This window comes from Hirundo rustica, chromosome 1 (assembly GCF_015227805.2).
Source record: "Hirundo rustica isolate bHirRus1 chromosome 1, bHirRus1.pri.v3, whole genome shotgun sequence".
In the NCBI taxonomy this organism is placed as follows: Eukaryota; Metazoa; Chordata; class Aves; order Passeriformes; family Hirundinidae; genus Hirundo; species Hirundo rustica.
In genome coordinates this window covers 99,715,879-99,738,180 of record NC_053450.1, presented here as the reverse complement: position 1 = coordinate 99,738,180, position 22,302 = coordinate 99,715,879, and the positions used below count along the sequence as shown (strand labels likewise).

At 37.9% G+C, this 22,302-nt stretch overlaps 1 protein-coding gene across 3 annotated transcripts in view; it reads left to right on the top strand.

Annotated features, from left to right (window-relative positions):
* RAMP3 (receptor activity modifying protein 3) overlaps window positions 1-22,302 on the top strand; it is a 43,602-nt gene that overhangs the window by 11,558 nt on the left and 9,742 nt on the right. For all 3 annotated transcript variants that reach the window (XM_040070234.2, XM_040070246.2, XM_040070223.2), the window contains exons 2-3: window positions 7,481-7,510; window positions 10,560-10,692. In XM_040070234.2, coding sequence (XP_039926168.1) covers window positions 7,481-7,510; window positions 10,560-10,692 — 163 coding nt within the window. The remainder of the gene's footprint in view (window positions 1-7,480; window positions 7,511-10,559; window positions 10,693-22,302) is intronic.

The following is a 22,302-nucleotide window of genomic DNA, read 5'->3' as shown; positions in this document are numbered from 1 at the left end:
CAGAAAGGGTGATTTGATATTGGAACTGGGCTGCTCAGGGAGGTGGTGGAGTCACCGTCCCTGAAAGAGTTTGGGAAAAGACTGGATGTGGCACCTAGTGCTCTGGTCTAGTTGACAAGGTCATAGGTTGGACTCAATCTCAGAGGTCTTTTTCAATCTGACTCTGTTAGCTGATCTTTGCAACCCTTCTTTGGATGCTTTCTAATAGCTTAATGTATTTTTTATGTTGCAGTGCTCAAAGCTACACGTAAGACTTGAGGTAAGGTTACAGAGGTGGGGCCACAGCAGCACAGAGTAGAGTGGGACGATCACCCCCCTGGACCAGCTGGTGATGCTGCACTTGTTGCTGAATGTCACCTTTAAACCATTTCTAATGTCACAGATTTCTTTCTAGTCTAGAAACAAATATACTTCTCTTATCCTTCCTCAGTTTTACTTTCTGGAAAGAAAGATGAGGATCTCAAGTAAAGAATCACATTTGTGTATGCCACTTTTGTAAAAGTGTCAAAAAAGTTTGCTTCAAGCAATTGATTCTGCTCCTGGAATATTTGGTTTATTCACTGTCTGAAAGTCAGTGGTTGTAAAAAAGAGTATTTTACATTTCAGTTACATTCTGCTTCATCAAAAATGTAATGGGACAGAAAAAGCTTGAAGAAAACATGGTTAAATTTCAGGCTGAGCCATACAACTTCCAGCACAATACAGATCTTAATGTACAACTAAGAAATCCCTTCACAAGTTAGTTGTTGAACAGGTATGTTTAATTATTTATTTGATAAATTATTAATTATTAATAGAGAAAGAAATATTTTATTAATAATACTGGTTATATTTTTATTTAAATAGAGCATACCAATTTCAAAGTAGAAAACCCATCCAACACTTCTGGAAGTAGACAGACTGTTCAGAAATTGTGGCACGTAATTAATATGCTGCCAGCAGTGATTTGAGGACTTCAAAAAACAGTGTAAAGGACGATAATTTGTACTGCTACTCTGAAATATTCGCCGTTGAAGCATGAGTTCTGAGTAATGGTCACATTTCCTTGCAGTCGTTGGAAAGCTGGGTAACTCTGTATCAAAATGGGTTGGAACAGTGGATGCCCTCAGACACATTCCCTGTTGATTTCTACTGATGAAATAAAAAAAGCTTAATTTGCTTCCTTTCATGCTTTTCTTGATCTGCAGGAAGAAGACTCTAATGTCCAAAATAGTTAACAGTCTGAAGTTACCTTCACAATTTAAAAACAATAATGTAGTGCCTCAAACTGTGATAAAATAAGCGTTGAGCTGCCGTTTTAGTTTTGGAAATTATATTTCTATGGCTATATATGCTTATATAGCCATAGAAATATAATACCATTGACACAAGGAGATAAAAAGAGCATTAAAAGGGATTCAGCATCAAAGCAGGAGATAATGCAAAGCTGAATTCCATGTTATGCTAGCTCTCAAGAAAGCTTGTTGAATCTGGAGACAGATGAGTGCACCATGCCTACAGGTTTACCTTGCTCCTGCCACTCCATATGCTGAGACACATTTTTTTCTGGGCCAGTTTTGAATTCAAGTGTAACACTTCTTTCAAGTACTATATTTATTGCAAGCTTCTGTTTATTCCTCACATCCTTCCTTTGTGTTCAGTTCCTGTCATTGCTTGTCTCTATGAACTTCAGTTGCCTCATCTCCTTGGTTGCTTTCACACTATGTGATGTTCTTGCATCCTTTCCCTGTCCCCCTCTCCCCATTCCACTCCTCTCATGAAGAAATGTCAAAAGGACATTTGGTAGCTGAGAACAAAAGATGACCTTCTGAGCCACGTATATTGTGCAGAGAGGTATTTAAAAAGTTACAGGTGGTGTAGTTTTTGTAACAATAGTATTATTTTTCCTTTCCTTCCACTTTTATAGTGGCCTCTGGACTTTCCCATCAAGGTGTAGGATTTCTTAGCCTGTTCAGAGTGTGTCATGTTTTGGCCATGTACATTTGACTTGACCCCAATAGAGGAGTTTTAGAAAAGGCTTTGGAAAGCAACCACATGATGCTTGTGTTAGCTCATCTTGTCCTTCTGTATTCAGACAGACGTGAGTGAAATGAATTTCTTAAGATTGTGACTGCCCAGGAAACAGATAATAAAGAAACGCTGCATGCTGTTGTGCATTATTTGGGTTTATATTGTATTTAATTTTTATATTGGGTTTTGTAATGGTTTCTTCTGTACCACCCTGTTCCCATGGAAAATGTATCACGAGATTTGTCCCTGCTCCTTCTCCCCGCCCATTCTCCCACACTGAAATGTAATCCAACTCTGTTCCACTGCCACCTTATCCCGGATTGGGTAGTGGCTTGTCCCTGCCTCTAGCCCCTTCCCCCTGGGTAAAAGCCCTGTGACCATGTGGGAAGCTCTCTCTCTGGCTCTTGGGACTGGGATGGGAACTGGACTGGGCTCCTGATCCTGCAGGGGCAGGAGCAGGGACTGAATAAAGCCATGATTCCCCCTGGACCAAGAGCAGACTCTTTCCTTTTGCCATTGATGGGGACATGCTCTCTCTAAAGAAAAAGGTTTGCAGCCTCTGGGATCTTTAAGACCCTGAGGGAAAAATCCTTCTAGCTGTGGTTTCTGTCTCAAGCTAGCTGAGGCAAAAACAGAGTCGGGGCTCCAAGAGAAAGAGGCAGCACCTATGCCAATTGTAATGAGTGGGGTTTTTTTTATGTAGTAGGATGCCTCTTCACATTGTGTGAGAGCGTAGGAGAAGTAGTTTCCACAGGGAATTTCTTTTGCATTAGATACCCTGAAGTGTCTGTGCATTCCTGCTAGAGCACCTATAATAGTATGACTTGGGGTTTGCATAAAAGATTGTTGAATTTAACGTGATCTTCAGTAGTAACTGTGCAACAGGTAGCTTCATTCAATGTATAAATACCCGGAGAAATACTAGACTGCTGTACAATTGGCTTATTCAGTATTTAAAATCAGGTTTATTGAAAAATGTTGGTATTGAGATTTGATCAGTATGACAAAATTATATGGATATATAGAGATTATATTAATAATAGAGTATTAGTCTCTCACCTGTATTTCCAGAAAGTCATATATGCATGATTGCAGAGCAGCAGTTCCCATTTCAACCTCTGGTTTTACTTACTTTTGTGAACCTTATGTCAGGACAGTTATGGCATGTCTATGTGTCTTGGTTTTGAAAGACAGTTGTCTGCTAGGAAAAACTAGAGCCTCCATTGGAATGGAGAATGTAAACCCCCTTTCCTCCAAATTATTATAGTTTTGCAATTAGGGGCTCTCAGGCAAAGATATGGGAAGTAGGAGTAACAGTTCTTTACTAGGAATATTTTAAAAAAAGGAAAATTCAAATGTAGTAGTAAAAAAAAAAAAAAAAAAAAAAAAAAAAAACAAACAAACAAGCAAGGAAGCAAAGATCCTGGAAAAAACTCTGACAGAGTCAGGGATACGACCTGGCACCCTGGTGGTCAGGGTGTTGGAAGGAGTCTAAATAAGTCTTCCTGGAGTAATAGCTGTGGTTCTGTGGAGTAGACATGGTCCTGTAGAAAGTCTGGTGATGACGAGATGGGTCTAGTCTTCTTCTGGGAATTTAGTGGAAAAACAGGATACTTTGTGTCCTTTAGTCCTAGTTTTTATCTAGCTAGGAACAGTTGGCTCCTCCCCTACTGTGTGGAGCATCTCACAATAGGATGGTGTAATGCGTGTCATGTCATTGGTGGGCCCTAATGGCCCATTATCAGAAAATGTCTCCCTGAAGGATGAAGGAGTGGTGAAAGAAATAAGAAACACTGCCCCACCTGGTTTTAATGGCTGGGCCATTATCAGAAGGTATTTTCCTCCTTCCCCTCTGGAGTAAGGAGCATAACACATCTCCTAAAAAGCAGCTTTCAACAGATGAAATAGAATACACGTTTTTAGGTTACATAATCCAATACACTGTGTGCTGCTATCAGTGACACTTCAAGTTCTGCAGAGAAGTAGCTGTTTGGTTAGTCCATAACTTCCAATGGATGTCTATCCTGATGTAGAGAAAGATTAGATGATGGTAATTGGCAGGATTGCCTTTAAAAAGAGATACAGTGGTAGGCTCTTGACATGAGGTTTAACTCAAGGTCCTTTTATGTTCTTTTTGCTTATGAAAATTATGATTCATAAAAACGATGTTTTGAATAAACATCACAAGTTTTGAAGAATATCCACAGGATTAGACTGCTGTAATTGCTTGTTGTGGTTCTTTAGTGAGACACAGATGATTGCCGATGGCAAAAGGAAAGAGCCTGCTCTTTGTCCGGGTGGGGGATATCGCGGCTTTATTCTGGGGTCCTGCCCCTGCCGGCTGAAGATCCTTCCCCGTCCCCGCTGGTGCCAGAGAGCCTGAAGCCCTGCCTGTCCCGGGGCTTTTTCCCTGGGGGGAAGGGCCTAGAGGCAGGGACAAGCCACTACCCAATCAGGGATAAGGTGGGAGTGGAACAGAGTTGGGTTACATTCCAGTGTGGGGGATAGGTGCAGCCGAGCAGGGACAAACCACGTGATAACAGTTTCCAAGTAGACCAGGGGAAAACATTGCAAACCAATGGAACACAATATAAACCCAATTAATGCATTACAACAATTGCTGTTTAAAAGGTGCATACAGCAGTTTTATCTGTTAAAATAAGAACTATTCTGAGAAATTATGGGAGCCACTCAAGATATTTTACTATACTGTCAGTAATAACATCTTGAAGAAACATGCAGACATGGGAAAACTGTGACATTTCACTCATATATTTACGCAAGATTTTCAGAATTGTTCTTAAAACATGTTTAGAGAAAGGTGGAGTAGGGAGGACACACAGCAATTTATATGTTGCTTCTGATTTAGTGAAGTAGTTTGCAAGGCAGACATTCAGTGCTTCTTTTAAACTTTTGAAAAAATATCAATGAATAATAACAGTATAGAATGTTTTCATTTCACACAAAAAGCTTATATACTTGACAAAATTACATGACAGTTACTGTGTCATGTATCCCAGTTGTGATTCTACATGTCTCTGAATCTCATTTTGGAGTCCCTTTTTAGTGTCAGAATGATGTCATTTTGCAAAAGGAGTATAGAGAGTAGATAATAAGAGGTTCTAATGAAGGTCTAGGATGAGATTTTTCATATACAAGATCTTGAAGAAAGTTGTGAATAAAAAAAAATGTGTTTTTTTTTCCCCTCAGTTTTCTTACTTTCCATTAATCTCTTCTACTTTGTTTATCTTCTCTTTTTCTTTCCAAAAGCCCTTCAAACCTATTTTTCCTCAGCCTTCATTTGAAGATACTTTGCTTCACCTCTTGCTCTGGCTCTAACCTGGTTGTTCCCTTCCCATCTGATTCAGCTGATGCTAGGGATGATCACACATGCTGCTACTGTGTATGGAGGAAAAAAAGTGAGCAGCTAGTTCAGGCAGCTAGTACAGTTAATCTGAAGCTCCTTTTTTCTCCCTAAATGTTAGTTGAGGTGGGAGTGTATGCCAACTGTTTTATTTTGGGGTCTTTCAACACTTACCCATTTTGCTTCATCTATGAATCTTCTAATGAGAGATGTCATGGCATCAGCCTTTCAAGAAAAAAACTAAGCTTGCTCCATCTTAAAAGAGCCACTGGAAAGTTTTTTGTGTAAACTATCATGGGCAGCATGCTGTAGTCTCCTAATTAAATCTTTATTATGAATTGAGTATCTCAGCAGAAAGAGAATAGAGGGGTGGTGCATGGTAATCTGAATGGCTGTTTTACTCTTCTCTGAAGGTATATGGACTCTTTTGGTTGAGAATAGGTGGAAAACATCCTGTGTTATTTTGTTATGGGCAGACCAGAAAATGCAAAAAACACATTTTCTTGTGGGCAAGAGGATTTGTGAGCACTGACCTGTAAACCTTTATTCAGTATTTGGTTTTTCATAGCCTTCCTCACCAATAGTTGGGGCAGTCTGTTTCTTTCTAGTTGTGAACCCTCTCTTTGTCGGTATTGCTGTGCTCTTGCGAGTATTACAGCAGCCATAACTATGAAAGATCTAGAGCGTAGTGTTAGGAATTGATAGAATAAGAATTAGAGGTCTGTGATCTTCCAGGGTAGTACCTGGGGTATCTGTGTGCACCCTACACTGTTTACACAGATAGGTGGGTTTGGGTTCACTATAAAGTGTGTGCTTTTAATGTGATCTTCAGTCTTCTGTGGAGAATAAGGCACATTTTCAAATGAGGATTCAAGGAAAACCTACGCAGTAAATCAAGTATATTTATTAGTACCTCTGCTAATACCCTGAAAAGTGCTCTATTTGAATGAGATACAGCCATCCGAGTGTATTATGGAGTTTCATCTCTGTACGTTTGGATGCAGGACAATTTTCCGATGTGTGGGTTCCTGCTCTTCACAGTACGTTCTGGCTCATCAGTAACTAAGACAGAGATTAATGCTTTCTGGAAGAAAAATACGTTCCTTAGAGGGATCTAAATTCTTCTTGCATGCATGTACACAATAATTTTCAGTTAATTCAATTGACAGTTTAGCATATCTCAGTGACCATGGTCTAGATTAATGATTGGTACTGATACTCTGCCACATATATCTTGATTCATTTTACTGGGGTACCATGTATTGTATAAAGAGGGAGGCACCCCTCTGTGTGAAATCATTAGTTGAATTTCTGATATGAGGTTAACACTATAAAGATTTGCCATGGGACATAGAAAATAATTGAAGCCATGTCCCCCTTAGCTATTACAAAATCCTGGGTATGGCTGGAGCTGTGCAAACACAGTGGACTTCTGTTGATTTAATCCATTTGGATATACTGCAAATCACTAATCAGAAGGCTTCTTCTGTTGGTACAGCCTGTTTCCATTTGGGTGCTCTTCTGACATACCTGTGTTAGCATAACTTCTGCATAAGAGGCTTACAGGTTTTGATTGTAATGTTTTTCAAAATGTTTGACTTCACTGTGCAAAAGCTAGAGACTTAAACACAGCAATATGCTTTTAACGAAGAGAGTACACACTCACTTATGGTTGTGTTTGCTTAACAATGAAAGGATTTTTTTTTTCTATACATGTTAGAATGTGCAGTACACCTATATTTTAAATGAATGTTTTATCTTCTTGAGCTTTTTCACCCTTAAGAATCTTGGAGTGAAAATTACCCTGTCCCCAATCCTTAATACTAGAAACTAGAGGAAGGAGTGGTATATACAGACCCATAACAAGTTTGATTCAGCCATTTAAAGGATAGATAAAAAGGAATTTAAAAACATAATGTTCTCTAAATGGTCATTATTTCATTCAGACACACTCTTTAAGAAAACTGAAACTAATGTTTGAATAAACATTTTGAATATTCTGTTGAAACCTAGTTATCATCTACTTGGCTTGTGATTGCACTAATCCTTTTATATAGGAGTGCGGAAGTATCTAACTCATCTCTTTTTGTTTTTTTCCCTTCCTAGTTAATGGTCTAATGACACTTGGATTCGCAGGTGAGCTTTACTTAAAAATAATTCAAACTTCTGTTTCAAATGATTGACATTTGAGAAACACTTCCATCCTATCTCATCTCAATTAGTCAACTGTCATGCATTTTTTACAACTGGTCTTGTCTATTGGCTGTATGCAAAGAGAGTGTTGTGTTTTGTAAAGGTCATTCTCAATAGTGATGGTGAAACCACAGAATTATCCATCATTTTGAAATCTTCTGGCCAGGGGTTTAGACAGAAACTCTTGTGTCATCAGATTGCTCTCAAATGACTGATAGAGAGTTTTTTTTTTTTTTTCTATGACCTTGCAAAAGATTGAAGTCTTAAACACAGACAACCAAAAATACCAAGGCCATCGAAACCCCATTCGAAGACCCTGCTGGGAAGGGGCTGGAGTAAATTGTCAGCACATGCGATAAAGTGGAAGAAAAGCTTATACTGTGTTGGATTTGGATATAAATTAAATGATAGCTGGCTATTTAGAATAACCTGCCAGAAAAAGCATCTTTGTGTAACTTTTGTCAAAGCATCGGTGCTGGACTTAAGTTGCGAGCTATGCTATTTTCATACCCGGTTTTGAATTCTGCACATCTTTAGCATTCATCTGCAGGTCTAGCTGTGGAAAGTGTAAGTGGTAACTGCTGCTGTGGCCAGATGAATTGACAGGAACACTTCAGTAGACAGGATCCTTGTTATCATGTTAACATCCCATGAATAAAATTATGCTGTGCCTGTGTGGTAATTTTCGCCATTTCTATCAGTGGTGATTGATTGTAGTTCTGACTTTTTGCCAACATGGATGAGGGCTCCATGTCAGCTTTAAGAGCACTGACAGTCAGACATGATGAAGGAGCAAGGATTAGGTCCCAGTGAGTGAACCATACACCTGGAGAAGTTTATGGTCTGTAGGAAGTTTTAGACTTCAGGTTTTAGGTGCAGCTGTCCCATTTTGGGCCTGCTGCTTTTGGCAAATATGTGACAGCAAAGTGTTTATTTTGCCAGATGAGATGGTTGTCATTTGTCATACAGCATCACGGAGAGAGTGATCAGGAGCTAAGGAGTCAGCTGTGAGAGTTGATGTTAAATTGCAAGGTGCTCCTGCCCAGGCTCCAAAGGAGCCGGCTTCTTCCTAGGTGAAATGATCTTCAGGCCTGTTTTACAATCACGTGCCTCATTTCAAATGGAGATACTCAAGCTTCTGAGTAATGGTTGAGTTATGATGTGAAACCTGAGACTAGTAATGGTTGGGTTATGATGTGAAACTAGTTATGTGAGACTAGTAATCTTGCCTTAGAGTTTGGGGTTTTCTTTACTAAATAGTAAGGAATGGGGCCATGGGGACTTCTTTTCTTACCAAGCAAAGTCCAGCATGATTTTGGCCTCAGTTGGCCTCAGGCAATGTGTTTGGCTGTTACCACACAAAATTAGAACCACCAGCTCTTTCCAGCAGTGGTAGGATCCTGTTTTCAAAGTAACTACTAGAAGCAAAAGAAATATCTCTTCTCACCGGTGTAAATGTGTTCTCAGTGAAAATTTTTTTTAGGAGTAAATGGTCTGTTCTCCTTGGTTTTATTCTTAAAAAAAGCTGTTCCTCCAGAGTTCTCAGGGGGATTGCCTGATATACCAGTTTGTTAGGGTTGCAGTTTTGTTCAGGTAAGTGCAATTCTTAGATTTGAGCTGCTGTGAAGGGAAAAAATATCACACTTTTTTTTTTCTGACTAATTTAATTTAGGCATTTTTATTAAAGATGTTTATATATATATATATTTACAGGTAATTTTCAATGTTAATGCATTTTTTATACAGAAGAATGGTCAAAATAGTGGCATCTATAGAGGTAAATCGAGACATGTTTAATGGCCTGATCAAAACAAAATGTTTCAGGCTTATCAAAATCAAACACGTTAGTCTGAAGAGAATTTTTTCAGAATTTCAATTTTATAAGAAATATCAAAATATTATTTTTGTACTCCAATGCAGGCATGTGCTGGATGAGAAAAACATTTGACTGATGAAATACACTGGAGTTGGCGTTATAGGCTGAAAAAGTTACAGGCTTGCTCAAGTCAAGGTTAATTCTTTGTTTGCAAGTAGCAATATGCTGTAATTTCAGCATTTGATAATTGTAGTTAATTCATAGAATTATAGAATTATTTATGTTGGAAAAGACTTCTATGATCATTGAGTCCAGCTGTTATTCCATCACTGCCAAGTCCACCACTAAAATTTGTCCCCAGGTTCCACATCTACACATCTTTTAAGTACCTCCAGGGGTGGTGGCTCAACCGCCTCCCTGGGTAGCCTGTTCCACCCCTTTTGTTGAAGAAATTTTTCTTAATATCCAGTGTAAACCTCCACTGACACAACTTGGAGCTGTTCTGTCATTTGTTACTTAGGAGAAAAGACAAAACCCTGCCTGGCCATAGCCTCCTTTCAGGAAGTTGTAGAGAGCAATAAGGTCTCATGAGGCTCCTTTTCTCCACACTAAACCCTGAGGTCCATCAGCTGCTCCTCACAGGACTTAATCTGTAGACAATTCTTTTAGTGGCTATACTAAAGAAAAAGCTGTGATTGTGGAAATTCACACCCTTTAGCTGGTGAGACATTCAAATATTTCAAATGTTAAAGTAATTTCACTGTAACATATTTAGTTGAATGTGATGCATTTCTGTAAGCTTGAAAAGTTCTTTCTACACTAAAATTTGGGATTGGGAGGTCCGATTAGCTTTTAACTAAAAATGCAAATGGGTGGTAATGAGTTAGTATGAGTAGTACCTAAGTCAGATTAGAAAAATGATCAGGTAGGTTCCTCTATGCTAGGTTTAAAATGCAGTACTATATATGGTAACCTTAAGGTTTTTTATACCAAGTTATATTTTTAACATATTTATGTAAATACATATTTTGTCTATTTTTTAAAATTGCTTATAAAATTAAATGCTAAGCTTATGAGAATGTAAGGAGCAAGTTGGACTGTGTGAACAAATTTGAGTGATGTATTTGTGCTTCTATTTCAGTGTTTGTGATTAAAGGTGCTTCTGATGTTTCCTAGGTGTATGTCAACAGACTGAGCTCTGCAATGAATCTCTCATGTTAGAAAAATTGCCTGCCTGTGGAAAATCCTTTGAAGAGATGATGAAGAAAGTGGACTCAAGAAAGTGGTGCAACCTGACAGAATTTATCATGTAAGAGTTAGTTTCGGTTTTAATAGTTCTCCCCTAATGCATATAAAATATTCCTGTTCCAGAAAATAGAAAAGCTTCTGTATATTGTTGCCACTTGCAGAGGGTTAAGCTGTAGCTCTTAAGCCCTGCAGTAAGGCCATGTGCACACTGAGACACCCAGTTCTTAACTCAAACTATGCAAAATAAACCACTTTAATGAAAACTAACCCATGGGCTATTTAATACCAGCTGGTATCACGTTACTACAGACAGTTGTGTTTACATTTAATCTGTATACCTCTGCCTTTTAAGCAAATGTTCCCTAAATAATTTCTTTTCTGTGAAACCACTAAAGCAATAATGCTTTTAGAATCATGCTGTTCTCTCTCTTGACAGCCATGCAGTTTCTTCCTCTGATTTCCTTTTTTTCAGTAAGATGACACTGTTTCAGAAATTCACCTCATGTGAAATTGCCCTATCCAAATTTAAAGTGGTTTGTCCTATTGAACCTGCTGTCATATTTTTCTTTGCCTGCCAGCTAGCATGGAGAGAGTGAGCACCCCCCCATTCTATTTGGATGTCTATAATACTGCAAGGCTGACAGTAGTGAGAGTGGCATTATTATTCTCTAATTTCTCTTCCGGTTCCATAGTTACTGGAGAGTTACATCTCTATAAAGCTGCACACTTCAAATTCTGATCTGGAGAAAACTGACAGGATTTGTGAAATTGGTGGCATTTTTGGCTTTGTGGAGCATCTGCTTCTTAAGACCATGTCTTCTCATGCATAATGCCTGGTTTTTAGAAGTGCTGAGTATCTTCTACACCAACTGAAATCAGAGGAAACTGCAGGTGTTCAGCACTTCAGAAAACAAGACTCAAGTGAACTAGAGCTGGTATGGTACGTGCCATCCTGAAGCAGAACATCTTCCTGCATTTGAAACTGTGCTGGTGCTGTTTCTGGAGGCAGCTGTGGAGGCTGAGTAGCCCCAAGCCAGCTGTCCCCACACCTGTTACAGAGTCATTGAGCCCCAGATATGTACTCATAGGATCATTGGTCTTGTGTCCTGTTTAGTGTCGTGTCATGTGATGCAAGACTTTAACTAGCTGATCACCAGCAGACTCGACAGATAATGAGATGCTGGACTGCAGTGCTGTGTTACAGCAGTTCCTCATGACTCTCTTAGCACCAACAACTGTGTTGAAATTTCCTACCTGTTGATAATGTTTCATAATCTGACAGCATATTGTCAGTTTAGATGCTATTCCTTCTTAGCACACTTATTTACACATCCTGATGACTTTAAAATCTTGCAATCTGTTAAAAGGTAGATTCATAAATCTTACGGCACTGGAGGGAAAGATGCACTCATGCAGCTCTCTCCAGCTGTGGGGAAGAGTAAGAGAAGGTTAGCTCTTCTAAACCAGCTTGCAGAAATCGCAGTCAAATCTGACCGAGAAGTGTGTTTATACAACAAAAAAGAAAATTCTTGCAGTGCTGGTACTGCTAAATTTATTTAATACGTATCTGTAAATTATGGAACAACAAATTTTAATTTTATAACTCATCTAGATACAAGATGTTTTATTTATTTTGAGGGATTTTCCTCCATTTTATCTTCATTACAATTGTAATTTTCCTCCATTTTATCTTCATTACAATTGTTTTAGAATCATGAAATTTCTCTGCTGATATCTTTTTTTTATTGATAAGTGACTTCAACTAATGGGCTTACTTGCAGCAGTGAAAAGTACCTATAGGAGCCAGAATATTAGACTGGGCCTTTATTAATGCAGGTGAAAAAACAGGCAGCTTTTTGCAAGACTTCTGCTAAAACTTCTTCAGTAATTTACATATTTTGGTGCATGAATTTTTCAAGGTTTGGAGGTGACTGAAGTCTCTGAGTCAGAGTTAAGAATCCACCTTGATTTTATCCTTTTCAGTTGTGCTCACTGTTTGATGTCGTTTTCATTCCCTGTAGAAGAAAATTTTTATGAAGAAGTTAATCAGTCTGAGGCTTTGCTCATTTTTCCTTGAAAGCAGTACCAGAAGAATTCAAGGCTCTTACAGAAAAAAAATATTTTACATTTTTATATAATATGCATTTTCTAAAAAACTTTTTTTTATTATTTATTTTTCAAATTCTACTTTAGAAGAGAGTAGCAGGAGGAATTTGTTTTAAAATTTATCTCCTGAATCAAGGATTAATCAAGCATTAGAGGTCTGATTACAAACTTATCGTAAGGGTTCATTGCACTGAAAAAGCAGCAAATGTGTTTCTACCTTTAAGATTTTTACTTTTTACTATTTTTGAGAATGGGCATTGTTGTTTGATGTCATGCATTCTGTGAAAAGCAAATAGAATCACAGAATCACCTGGGTTGGAAGTGCCTGTAAAGACCGTCTAGTTCCAACCCCCCTGCCATGAGCAGGGACATATACATGCTAATTTATTCCAGCTCATTGGAGGAGCCCTGAGAGATGGGACAGAAACACTTACTACCTTGGAGTAATCTGACAAATTAATGAGAAACAGGCATGTCTAGCCATGAGCACTTAAAATTCACATGTTTAAACCTGCTAGTATTAGTTTGTGTTTGATTTTATATCTAGCCTCCAACAGTAACAATTAATCAGCCTGGATCAGATAGTGGGTTAAAAATGTGAGTTTTGTATAAAATAAGCTGTTTCTTCATGTAGTAATTTCTATGTGGTGCTTTTCACTTAGAAATAAATCTTTGTAAATTATATTGAAATGTAACAGTTAATGGAAATGTGCTAATTTTCTAAATGTCATGTTTCATGGAGGAGTTTTAGCTGTTCAGAGTAAATGGCTGTCCTTTGGTTATGGGATTGTAAATAGCAATAATCTGTAGTGCTTCACCATTTGGCCAAACATTTGTGAGAGAATTTGCAGTGACTCTAATTTGCTGTAACCCAATTAAACTCTTAAGATTTTCTGACATCTCTGACATTCTTAACAAACTTGTGTTCTTTAAAAAGCAGCCTTTTCACTGATTTTGAACAGATGAGGCTTCTGTGTGTGGCAGCTGGTACTGCTAACCAGTATAAGAGTTTTAGCCTACACAGCTGATCTTGCTGGAAATGTTAGATGATCACATATAAACAGTAAATTCTCAGGTCAAGTTTTATAGAAGCACTATTAGGTGAACGTTTCCCTATTAATTTTTGCATATTTCTATGAGGATTCACAGCTAGTTAGGGTACAAGTACTCTGGGTCAAATTGTCCAAAGGTATTTGAAAGCTTAAATATGATTAGGGATCAAAGTGGGGATTTTGAAATATTTTAAGTCATTTAGACATGGTGAATTTCAGTGGTTCTAGCTTGGACATCAGAATATAAAGGCCAGCCACAAACAGCTTGCAAGAAAGGTAAAAACTTCAATACCAAGCCAGAGGTATTCACTGACAGAAGAGGAATTTGCCTAGACACCATTTCGCTGAGGCCTTTAGATGATTGAGAGAGCTCTGTAGATGAAAATACAATGAGGTTGTTTAAAAGACTCAAAGTTATGGTACATGGCAAACAAATAAACTGAGACTAAAGTGTGGATGAAAGCTATATGGGGAATTAATAAAAGCAAATATACTTTTCATTTGCCAGAAGACTGGAAATTGCTGGAAGGTTTTTATTTTTCATGTGTAATAGTTCTGTTATGTCTGCTTATACTAACATGTATGTTAATAGTGCTGCATTGCATATAATAACTATGTGTTATATTGTTGTGTTATCTTCTTAATATTTAGCAGCTACAGCTGAATATGTAAAATCAACTACACTCCACAAGCCAAAATTCATTATTAACAGATAGACTTGGTTTTTAGTGTGCTGTGATAAATCCTGGTGTGGGACTACAGTTGAGAGGCCAGGTATGACTAATTTCTGAAGCAAGTGGCCAGATGAAAGCGGGAGTGCCTAGAGCTGTCTAACATGAACTTGGAAAAATGTTCTTTACTGTAACTGCTTAGATTACTTTCTATTTTTAGTTCATGAAACAGTTTTTCAAATACTTCTAGCTGGATCCTCGAAACAATTTGTTACAACAAACAGTCTCTAAACAAATCTCCCTGTGTCTCCTCGGCCCAACCCTTATGGAAATGTGGGACCAAAGTGTATTAAAGATGATTTTTGGTGGCTTGTTAAGCTTTTGGCCTGCTCCCAAGCACCAGTCTTCTCTCTTCTGCATCACCATTTTCCAAATATTTCTGAGTGTAGTTACCAGCATTTCAGTGATTTTGAGGCCAGAGAGATGGCTGTGGCCGTGTCTGCACTGTTGCATAATACAGGCCACACAATCTGCCTAGTAGTCACTGTTCTAAACCCACTATTCTAAACTCATTCACTAAGAGTGAGTGCGTATAATATGGAAAGGAACCAAATCTTCATTTAAAATATTTGTATTAATTCATTACATCTATAAACAGATTGTGTCATCTGTTACAGGTGAGATATTCTCATATTTTAAGCCATTACTACTGTTGCAGCACCCATCTCACAAGTGTCTAGGGTTGCATACCTGCTACGTTGGGAACTCCCAGTCAGTCATTCTGTGTTTATTAGCCAAGGAATAGCTGTGGGTTTAGAGTCCAAGGGTGGAATAGCAATTTGTGTATTGGAAGGGATTTCTAGCAAAGTAGTAGTGCATGTAACACGTGTCAGATCTGGATTTTCTGTTTGAGAAAAAGAACTGATTGTAACAAACTTCTTCCAATCCCTACATTTCTTCTTACCTATTTTCACAGCTCTAGGAGTCCCTAATTTGCTGTGAGGCAGTGGCTGTGTGACATTGCTTTACAGTGCCTGGAAGATGTTAAAAGTCTAATTTTTCTGATGTTTTAAATTTCAATTCATAGCAGAATAGGAGAGGGCAAACCTTTTCTTTAACTGCATGTCTGAAGCAGATCCATTGCAGGTATACGTGTACCTGATGAAATCCGCTGCTTTGCTGCGTGCATGGTCCAAGGTCCGTGCCCAGTGTAAATAACTTCTTTTTTCTGTACAGCCTTAGCGTAGTTTTCCTGCAACACTTTACATGAAATATTAATTCTATAAATAATTTTAGTGTCATTGAAGATGATGAGAAAGTCCACCCATGTTCTGTACATGTTCTGTACAGATGCTGAAGATTTGAAAAAAAAAATTAAGGAAAAAACCCTGTATGGCTAAATTTGATGTAATTTGGAAAAGCAATCCTGTTGCTCAATTTTAAAGTCAGTAGAAGTTTTGCCTGTTAGAATTTGGCCCAACTAAGCTAACTGTAAAAGTGCCTAGTATTCAAAGAAACTAGTGAAATAGTACATAAAAGAACGCCACATCACATTAACATCAGTGGGAAGGCAAACTATGGAAGAAACATGAGCAGCCCAAAATTAAATTATCTGCCCACGCTTCCTAAAGCTTGGAGCTAAGAACCTCTGCTGGCTGAGTCTGTATGTAAGAACCCTCCAAACTGAGTAACTTTCTTGGTTATCTAATTTTTTTCATCTTCCCCGCTGACTGCTGCACGAAGCCTGATCTAGACACTGATCAGTGATTGCATCCAGCTGCTAATGACAAAACTTCTACAGAAGAGGAATGTACTGTGAAAACCATAGAATTGCTGAGTGGTTTGGGTTGGAAGGGACCTTAAAGATCACTTGGTTCCAAGCTGTGGACAGGAACGTCCTCTGCTAGACCAGATTGCTCAAAGCCTCATCCAATCTGTCTCTGAATACTTCCAGAGATGGAGCATCCACAGCTTTCTGGGCAATCTGTTTTAGACAGTAAAGAATTTCTTTCTAATATCTAATCCAAACCTACTCTCATTCAGTTTAAAGCCATTCCCCCTTGTTCCGTCACTACTCTCCCTCTCAGCTCTCTTTAGTCCCCTTTAGGTACTGGGAGGTGCTGTAAGGTCTTCACAAAGCCTCTTCTACTCTTAGGCTTGACAACCCTAAATATCTCAGCCTGTCTTCAGAGGAGAGGTGCTCCTTTTAATTTTCCTTTTTAAAAATGGGGGTTGTTTGCTCTTTTCCAGTGGAACTTCACTGAACTGCTTTGACTTCTCAAATGTGATGGATAGTGACTTAACCACTTCCTCTGCCAGTTTTTTCAGGACCTGCAAATGCCTCTCATCTGGTTCTGTGGACCTTCAGGTTCCTTACATATTTTTTGAACCTGATCTCCTCCTGTGGCTAGTTCTTCACCCTCCAAATTCCTGCTTTGTAGTCTGCAAGTTGAAGGGTCTGACTGGAGCATTTGCCAGTTAAGACCAAGGCAAAAAAGTCATTGAGTATCTTGGGCTTCTCATTTCCTGGGTAATGACCTCTTCCATTTCCTTCCAGATAAGGTTGGCATATTCCCTAGCATCAAATTGCAGTACAAATCCCTAGTGAAAATCTCAGACAAACCACTGACTTTGTTTTGCAGCTGAGGTCAGCCATTGATTGGTGTGGGCTAATATGTTCTCAGGGTAATGGCCTCACAACTAGAAAACTGACACCTTTGGTTTATTCTTTTAAATATCAGAAAAGTCTTGATTCTGGATTTTTACATGTGATTTTCTCATGCGAAAGGCTACCTGGAGCTGCTGGAAACTGGATATTCGAGTGACCAGCACATGAAATTTTAGATCCAGGACAGTACTGATCAAAGGGAGTCCCGACCTTCCTCATTTGTGTCAGTCAGGTAGGAGGGAGGTGTCTATTTGTGTTGGGAACCATATCCCTGTAGACAGACTAGTACATTGGTTATGGTTTACCTTGGGCAAAGTCATGATAAAAATGCTGCAAATCACAAATGTGCTTGAGCAAAAGGCCATCATATTGCCTGGTCTCTGGGCAATTTTCTGCCATGCTGTTGCCTGAAGTTCTGTATGCGTCTGAAGAGCATTATCTATTTTTCCCCTGAAGCTCTAACTGAGAAGGGTGGTCAAAATCCAACATTTAGCCAGCTGTAAGTCCTCCCAGTTTTGTTAGTCCAGATTTTATAGCAGAAAATATTCTTTGTCAGTTTAGTGTCTCTGTGAAGGAAGGTTGAGTAATCCTGCACTTTGTGTTGCCTCATGTCAGTGTAGCTGATTTACAGTTTAGTGTTCAGTGAGCTATAGAAAAAGGACTGGTGTGGTAGACACCAGCATTTTGTCTTCTTTGGTAGGGTTGTCTTCCTTTGAGTTTCTCATACAGATAGAGTTGCTGCTTTTTTTTAAGCTCTCAGTGAAAGCTGAGAAGATGATGCTGGTATTTAATCTTTTTTATGTTTGTATTTCTTTCACCTCTTTACATATCAAAACTTAAAGTCGTTTTGTACTAAAAAAGCCATCTAAAAACTCCTAGAGGTCATGGCAGCAATGGTAAAAAACACTGGTAATTGTTACACCAAGAACATACTATTTTCCTTCTGTGACTCATGCTTTTCTTTTCAAAAGCAAAGCAGTCTATAAATCAATTAGGTGTGAGGAAGTGAAACAATGGAAAAGAACATTGTATTTGAGTGCTTATGTTGCCATCATGCTGGTAGCTGAAAACAGCAATTTTTCATTGCAGAAGTAATAATGCTTGCCATCTATTATTTAAAACATTGGTAATGAAAGAAACCTAAAGTTTATAAAATCTCATGGAGTAGCCAGGTACCGGGCTGTGCTGAGAATGTGTACAATCATGTGCTCTTTTGGGATCAGCTATCGTAGTTGCTATGAAGTTAATGCAAAGGCACAGTTGGTCCTGTAATGGGGCTATAGTAGAATATCTTCCATAGGAACTGAATTTCAGATAGTTTCTTATGAAATGTATTGACTTTATTTATATTGTATAGATAAGAATAGGTCCTGGTGAATATAAATAGTGGCTAGTTTAAATTCAGTCACCGGGGTTGGACATGAGGCAGGAATACTTCATTGCCTTGTAACTGTTTTTCTTCTGATGGATGCAGAGGCTGAAATATGGTTCTTTAGTGCACTTATAATTATCTTCTTTATTATAAAGAAGAGGCACAGGCATTTTATATAATACATGGCTGTGAAAATAAAGTCTATATTTGATAATCCCAAGTGACGTATTGGAAATGCTTTGGATACTAATTTCTAATATTTTTTCTCTTTAGAGCAGAATTACAGCAATGCATTTCTAAAATGATGTTTGCTGTGGCCATCTTACATGATGCAGAAGTGTGGTGAAAAACATTCATGCATGTTGAATTTTTAGTGAATTACTCTGACTTCTAAATTGTAATGCTAAATTAAGAATACTGACATTTCCAAATTCTGTGATGACCTGCAGAGCGTTTTGCTTATAAATGCAAAACCATCCGTTTGTTCTGCAGCATATTACAGACGTGTTATGCTACAAACTAGCAAAGTCTTACTATTTTTTGTCTGATGAGACTTCTTGGGTTTTCATTTTAGACACTGAAAAATCTTGCTTTTTGCAAACAAAACCTGCTTTGAAGAGCTCATTTGAAATTGGTAAATGGGTTTATTGTGGAGGATTGGGAGAAATTTACCAATATTTTGGGAGGCTTTTGAATTATATGCACTAACTACGAAGAACTCAGATTTGGTGAACTAAAGCTATGTATTTGTTATTTGTGCCACAATACATGTTGTAATCACATTCTACAAGAGCCACCATTCAGGGACACTCGTGCAGTGGAATAGGGAGAAGACAAAACAACTGGAATTTGTTACTTGTCACAGATGATATTTCTTTCTTTGTTAAACCATGGGAGACATTGGGCCTTCCATTAAAAAAACATATCATGACCATATCATGCCAGAATAATGTGCTTTTTCAGCCTATTATCCATATTTTCAAGGTGTTTAAGAGCTCAAATCTTTCTGTTCTTCAATTTAGCAATAGTTTTGCAAATCTTTGTGAAAGTTCTGTTAGTATGAAAAAAAGAGAAGGATCTTCTGAGCCTGCTGCTAAGTAGGAAGAGAATTACCTTTTCATTATCAAGAGCTGAAAACTTTTCAGTTTTTAATGTTAAGTTTCAGTTTTTCAAGTGCTTTTTTCAGCAAGTTTTAACACCTGTTACATTTATTTGCCCTGAATATTTTTTTTTTCAGAAAGAGGGAGTGAAATCTCTTGGCATTTGCCAAGAGGTCACTGTTATGAATACCAATATTTTCCTAAAGTTTTGGAAGAGTTTTCAATATTGGTGAAATCGATGTCACCTAGAGACCCCAGTAAAAATATTTTAACAAGGTTGCTGTGAGGCAAATTGATGTGTGCTTTAGTTGATGCTTTAGACTAATGTTGATAGCTTACACTCACAAGGTGGCATCAGTATGTCAGCGTCGTATTTCCAAGTCAACTAACAAATAGTTAAAGATCTAAGAATATAATGCGTCTAAGTCACTTGGAAAAAAATAATGTGAGCAAATTAGAGGTGATATTAGGAAGCAGTCTGCTGTTAAATCTCGGGTCTGTCAGCTGATATGCCTTTCAACACCTTTCATGACATTTTAAAATTTTAATATGGTAAGATCAATAATTGAAAACAGTCTCTATGGAGCTTATTATAAAAGGCTGTATTTAAAAAAAAAAAAACAAAAACCATAAGATTTCTGTAAAGTTGCTTGGTGGTAAAATAATATGGTATAACTTGATAGACTGGTATGAATTATGCAATGCATATATAATGGACAGTATATTTTTAGAGGCAGTGAAAATAAAAATATGAATATTATGAAAAGAAAAAGTTAATGCAAACTTTTCTCATACTTCTGGTTTGCAAAACAGTTTCTGCATTCTTATTTTCTAAATAGATCAACCAGGAACATATAATAATGGAGATCAACTCAGCAGAGACGAAAAAATAGATTTTCTCGCTCCAGGCTACATGTGGTATTATTCATATGGTTAACTGTTGACAACACAATAGATATGAATTAATATGAATAAGCCTTGTATTCAGAGTCTTGTTTCAATTACAGAAGATTATTATGTTATAATACTTCTTTTAAAATCTTACTTTACATGGTTAATTGCCAAGGCTCTATAGTTTCTATTTATCTTTACAGAATAGTATATAATTCAGTACTGGAAAGTAGTTCCAAGACAAGAAATACAGTCTTCTGCATGCTTAAACAGATAAGTCACCTTCTTCATCCTGTGTAATCTGCAAAAGGCAGACACGTGTTGCTGGCTGCATTGACAAACTTGAAGGCAATGTATGAGGAGCCTGTGGTGCTTATAAAACTAATAGCGATATGGCAGCTTTGTAAAAGTAAACATTTTCTCTGAGGTAAGTGCTAAGTATAGAAAGAGAGGAAATCAAAGGTTGTCAAGGCATAGTGCATTGATGAACAATTATGACCACAATTCTTTGCAGCTTTCAAGAAATCGATGTTTTGCCTTTCTCTCAGTTATGCAACTATCTTTCCTACATTTCACTGACTGCTAAAATGTGCCATTTAATACCAATAAACATAGAAACGTTAAAATGAGCATTCTAGAATTGAGTTCTATGTCTGCCTGTAGGACTGGGAGTCATCAGTGAGGCACTGAGTCCAGTTTTTACCTGCAAGAAGGTAGCTTAATAAGCACAATGATCTTAAGATGGTTCTATATTAGGTATAATTTACCATGTTGCACTGTAATCTGTCATGGATTTTTGCTTCCTGTTGCTGGGGAGTATATATATCTATCTAGACTGATTTGTAGTATGCAGGGGTACTGCTATTAGTATTACTACTTATAAAAAGTAGGTGCAAAAATGTAAGGTTCCTTCTGCTGTTGGCTATTTCTATGCAGGGAAAACAGATTGGCTTTTTAACCATTACTGTGAAAATAAGTCATCATTTTCATTAGCCAAAGAGGAGTTTGATAAAGGCTCAGAAAATACTCTGCTACTCACAGTGCTTAAATATTATCAGACCTTGTAGCAGCTTTCTTATGTCAAGGGTTTGTAACTTTTCATGGGTGATGTGCCATGTTACATTGTTTCTTCCTCAAACTGAGGTAGAGTTCAGCTGGGCCCAAGAAGAAGAGGAGTGGACTTAGAAGATCCAGGAGCTGAGAAACAGCTACCTTTCCCAGGTGACAATCTCATGCTGGGTCCTTCTACTTCTGGTCTGCGGACAGTCTGGCTGGACATTGTCCAAAATCCCCTGATATAATATTTTTTGCACCTGCTTAGGAGGTTGCTGGCTTACCCTTGAGCAACTCCAGGGAGTGTTGCAACTCTCAAATCTTTCATGCACAGTTGTTGATAAGGAGTAAGGCCCTTAGGGTCCATAATTTGCTTCTGTTGTGTGTATGACATGTTGGAACAGTCTTGGGAAGCCCATGAAGCACAACATGAAGTTACATAAGAAGTGTGGTCTTTTCCACCACAAGTAAGAGGGAAGACATAAGAAGGAAAAAAATACCACATTCAATGGTGAACATGCTATTGCTGTCAAAGTCATGCTAAACATAATCATGTACTTGTATAGTAGATAACCAGAACTTTTCTACATTAGGCTTCTTCCTTAGCAGTCTTTATGCTTAATTTTAAATCAATTTCTAATGTTGTTACCGTTCCTCTGATTTTATGGTTAATTTTTCATCAGTTTTGGTCACATTTGTGAACTATCTGTGCCTGGATTGCAATTTCACACAATTCATTTATTATGCAAGACTGCAAA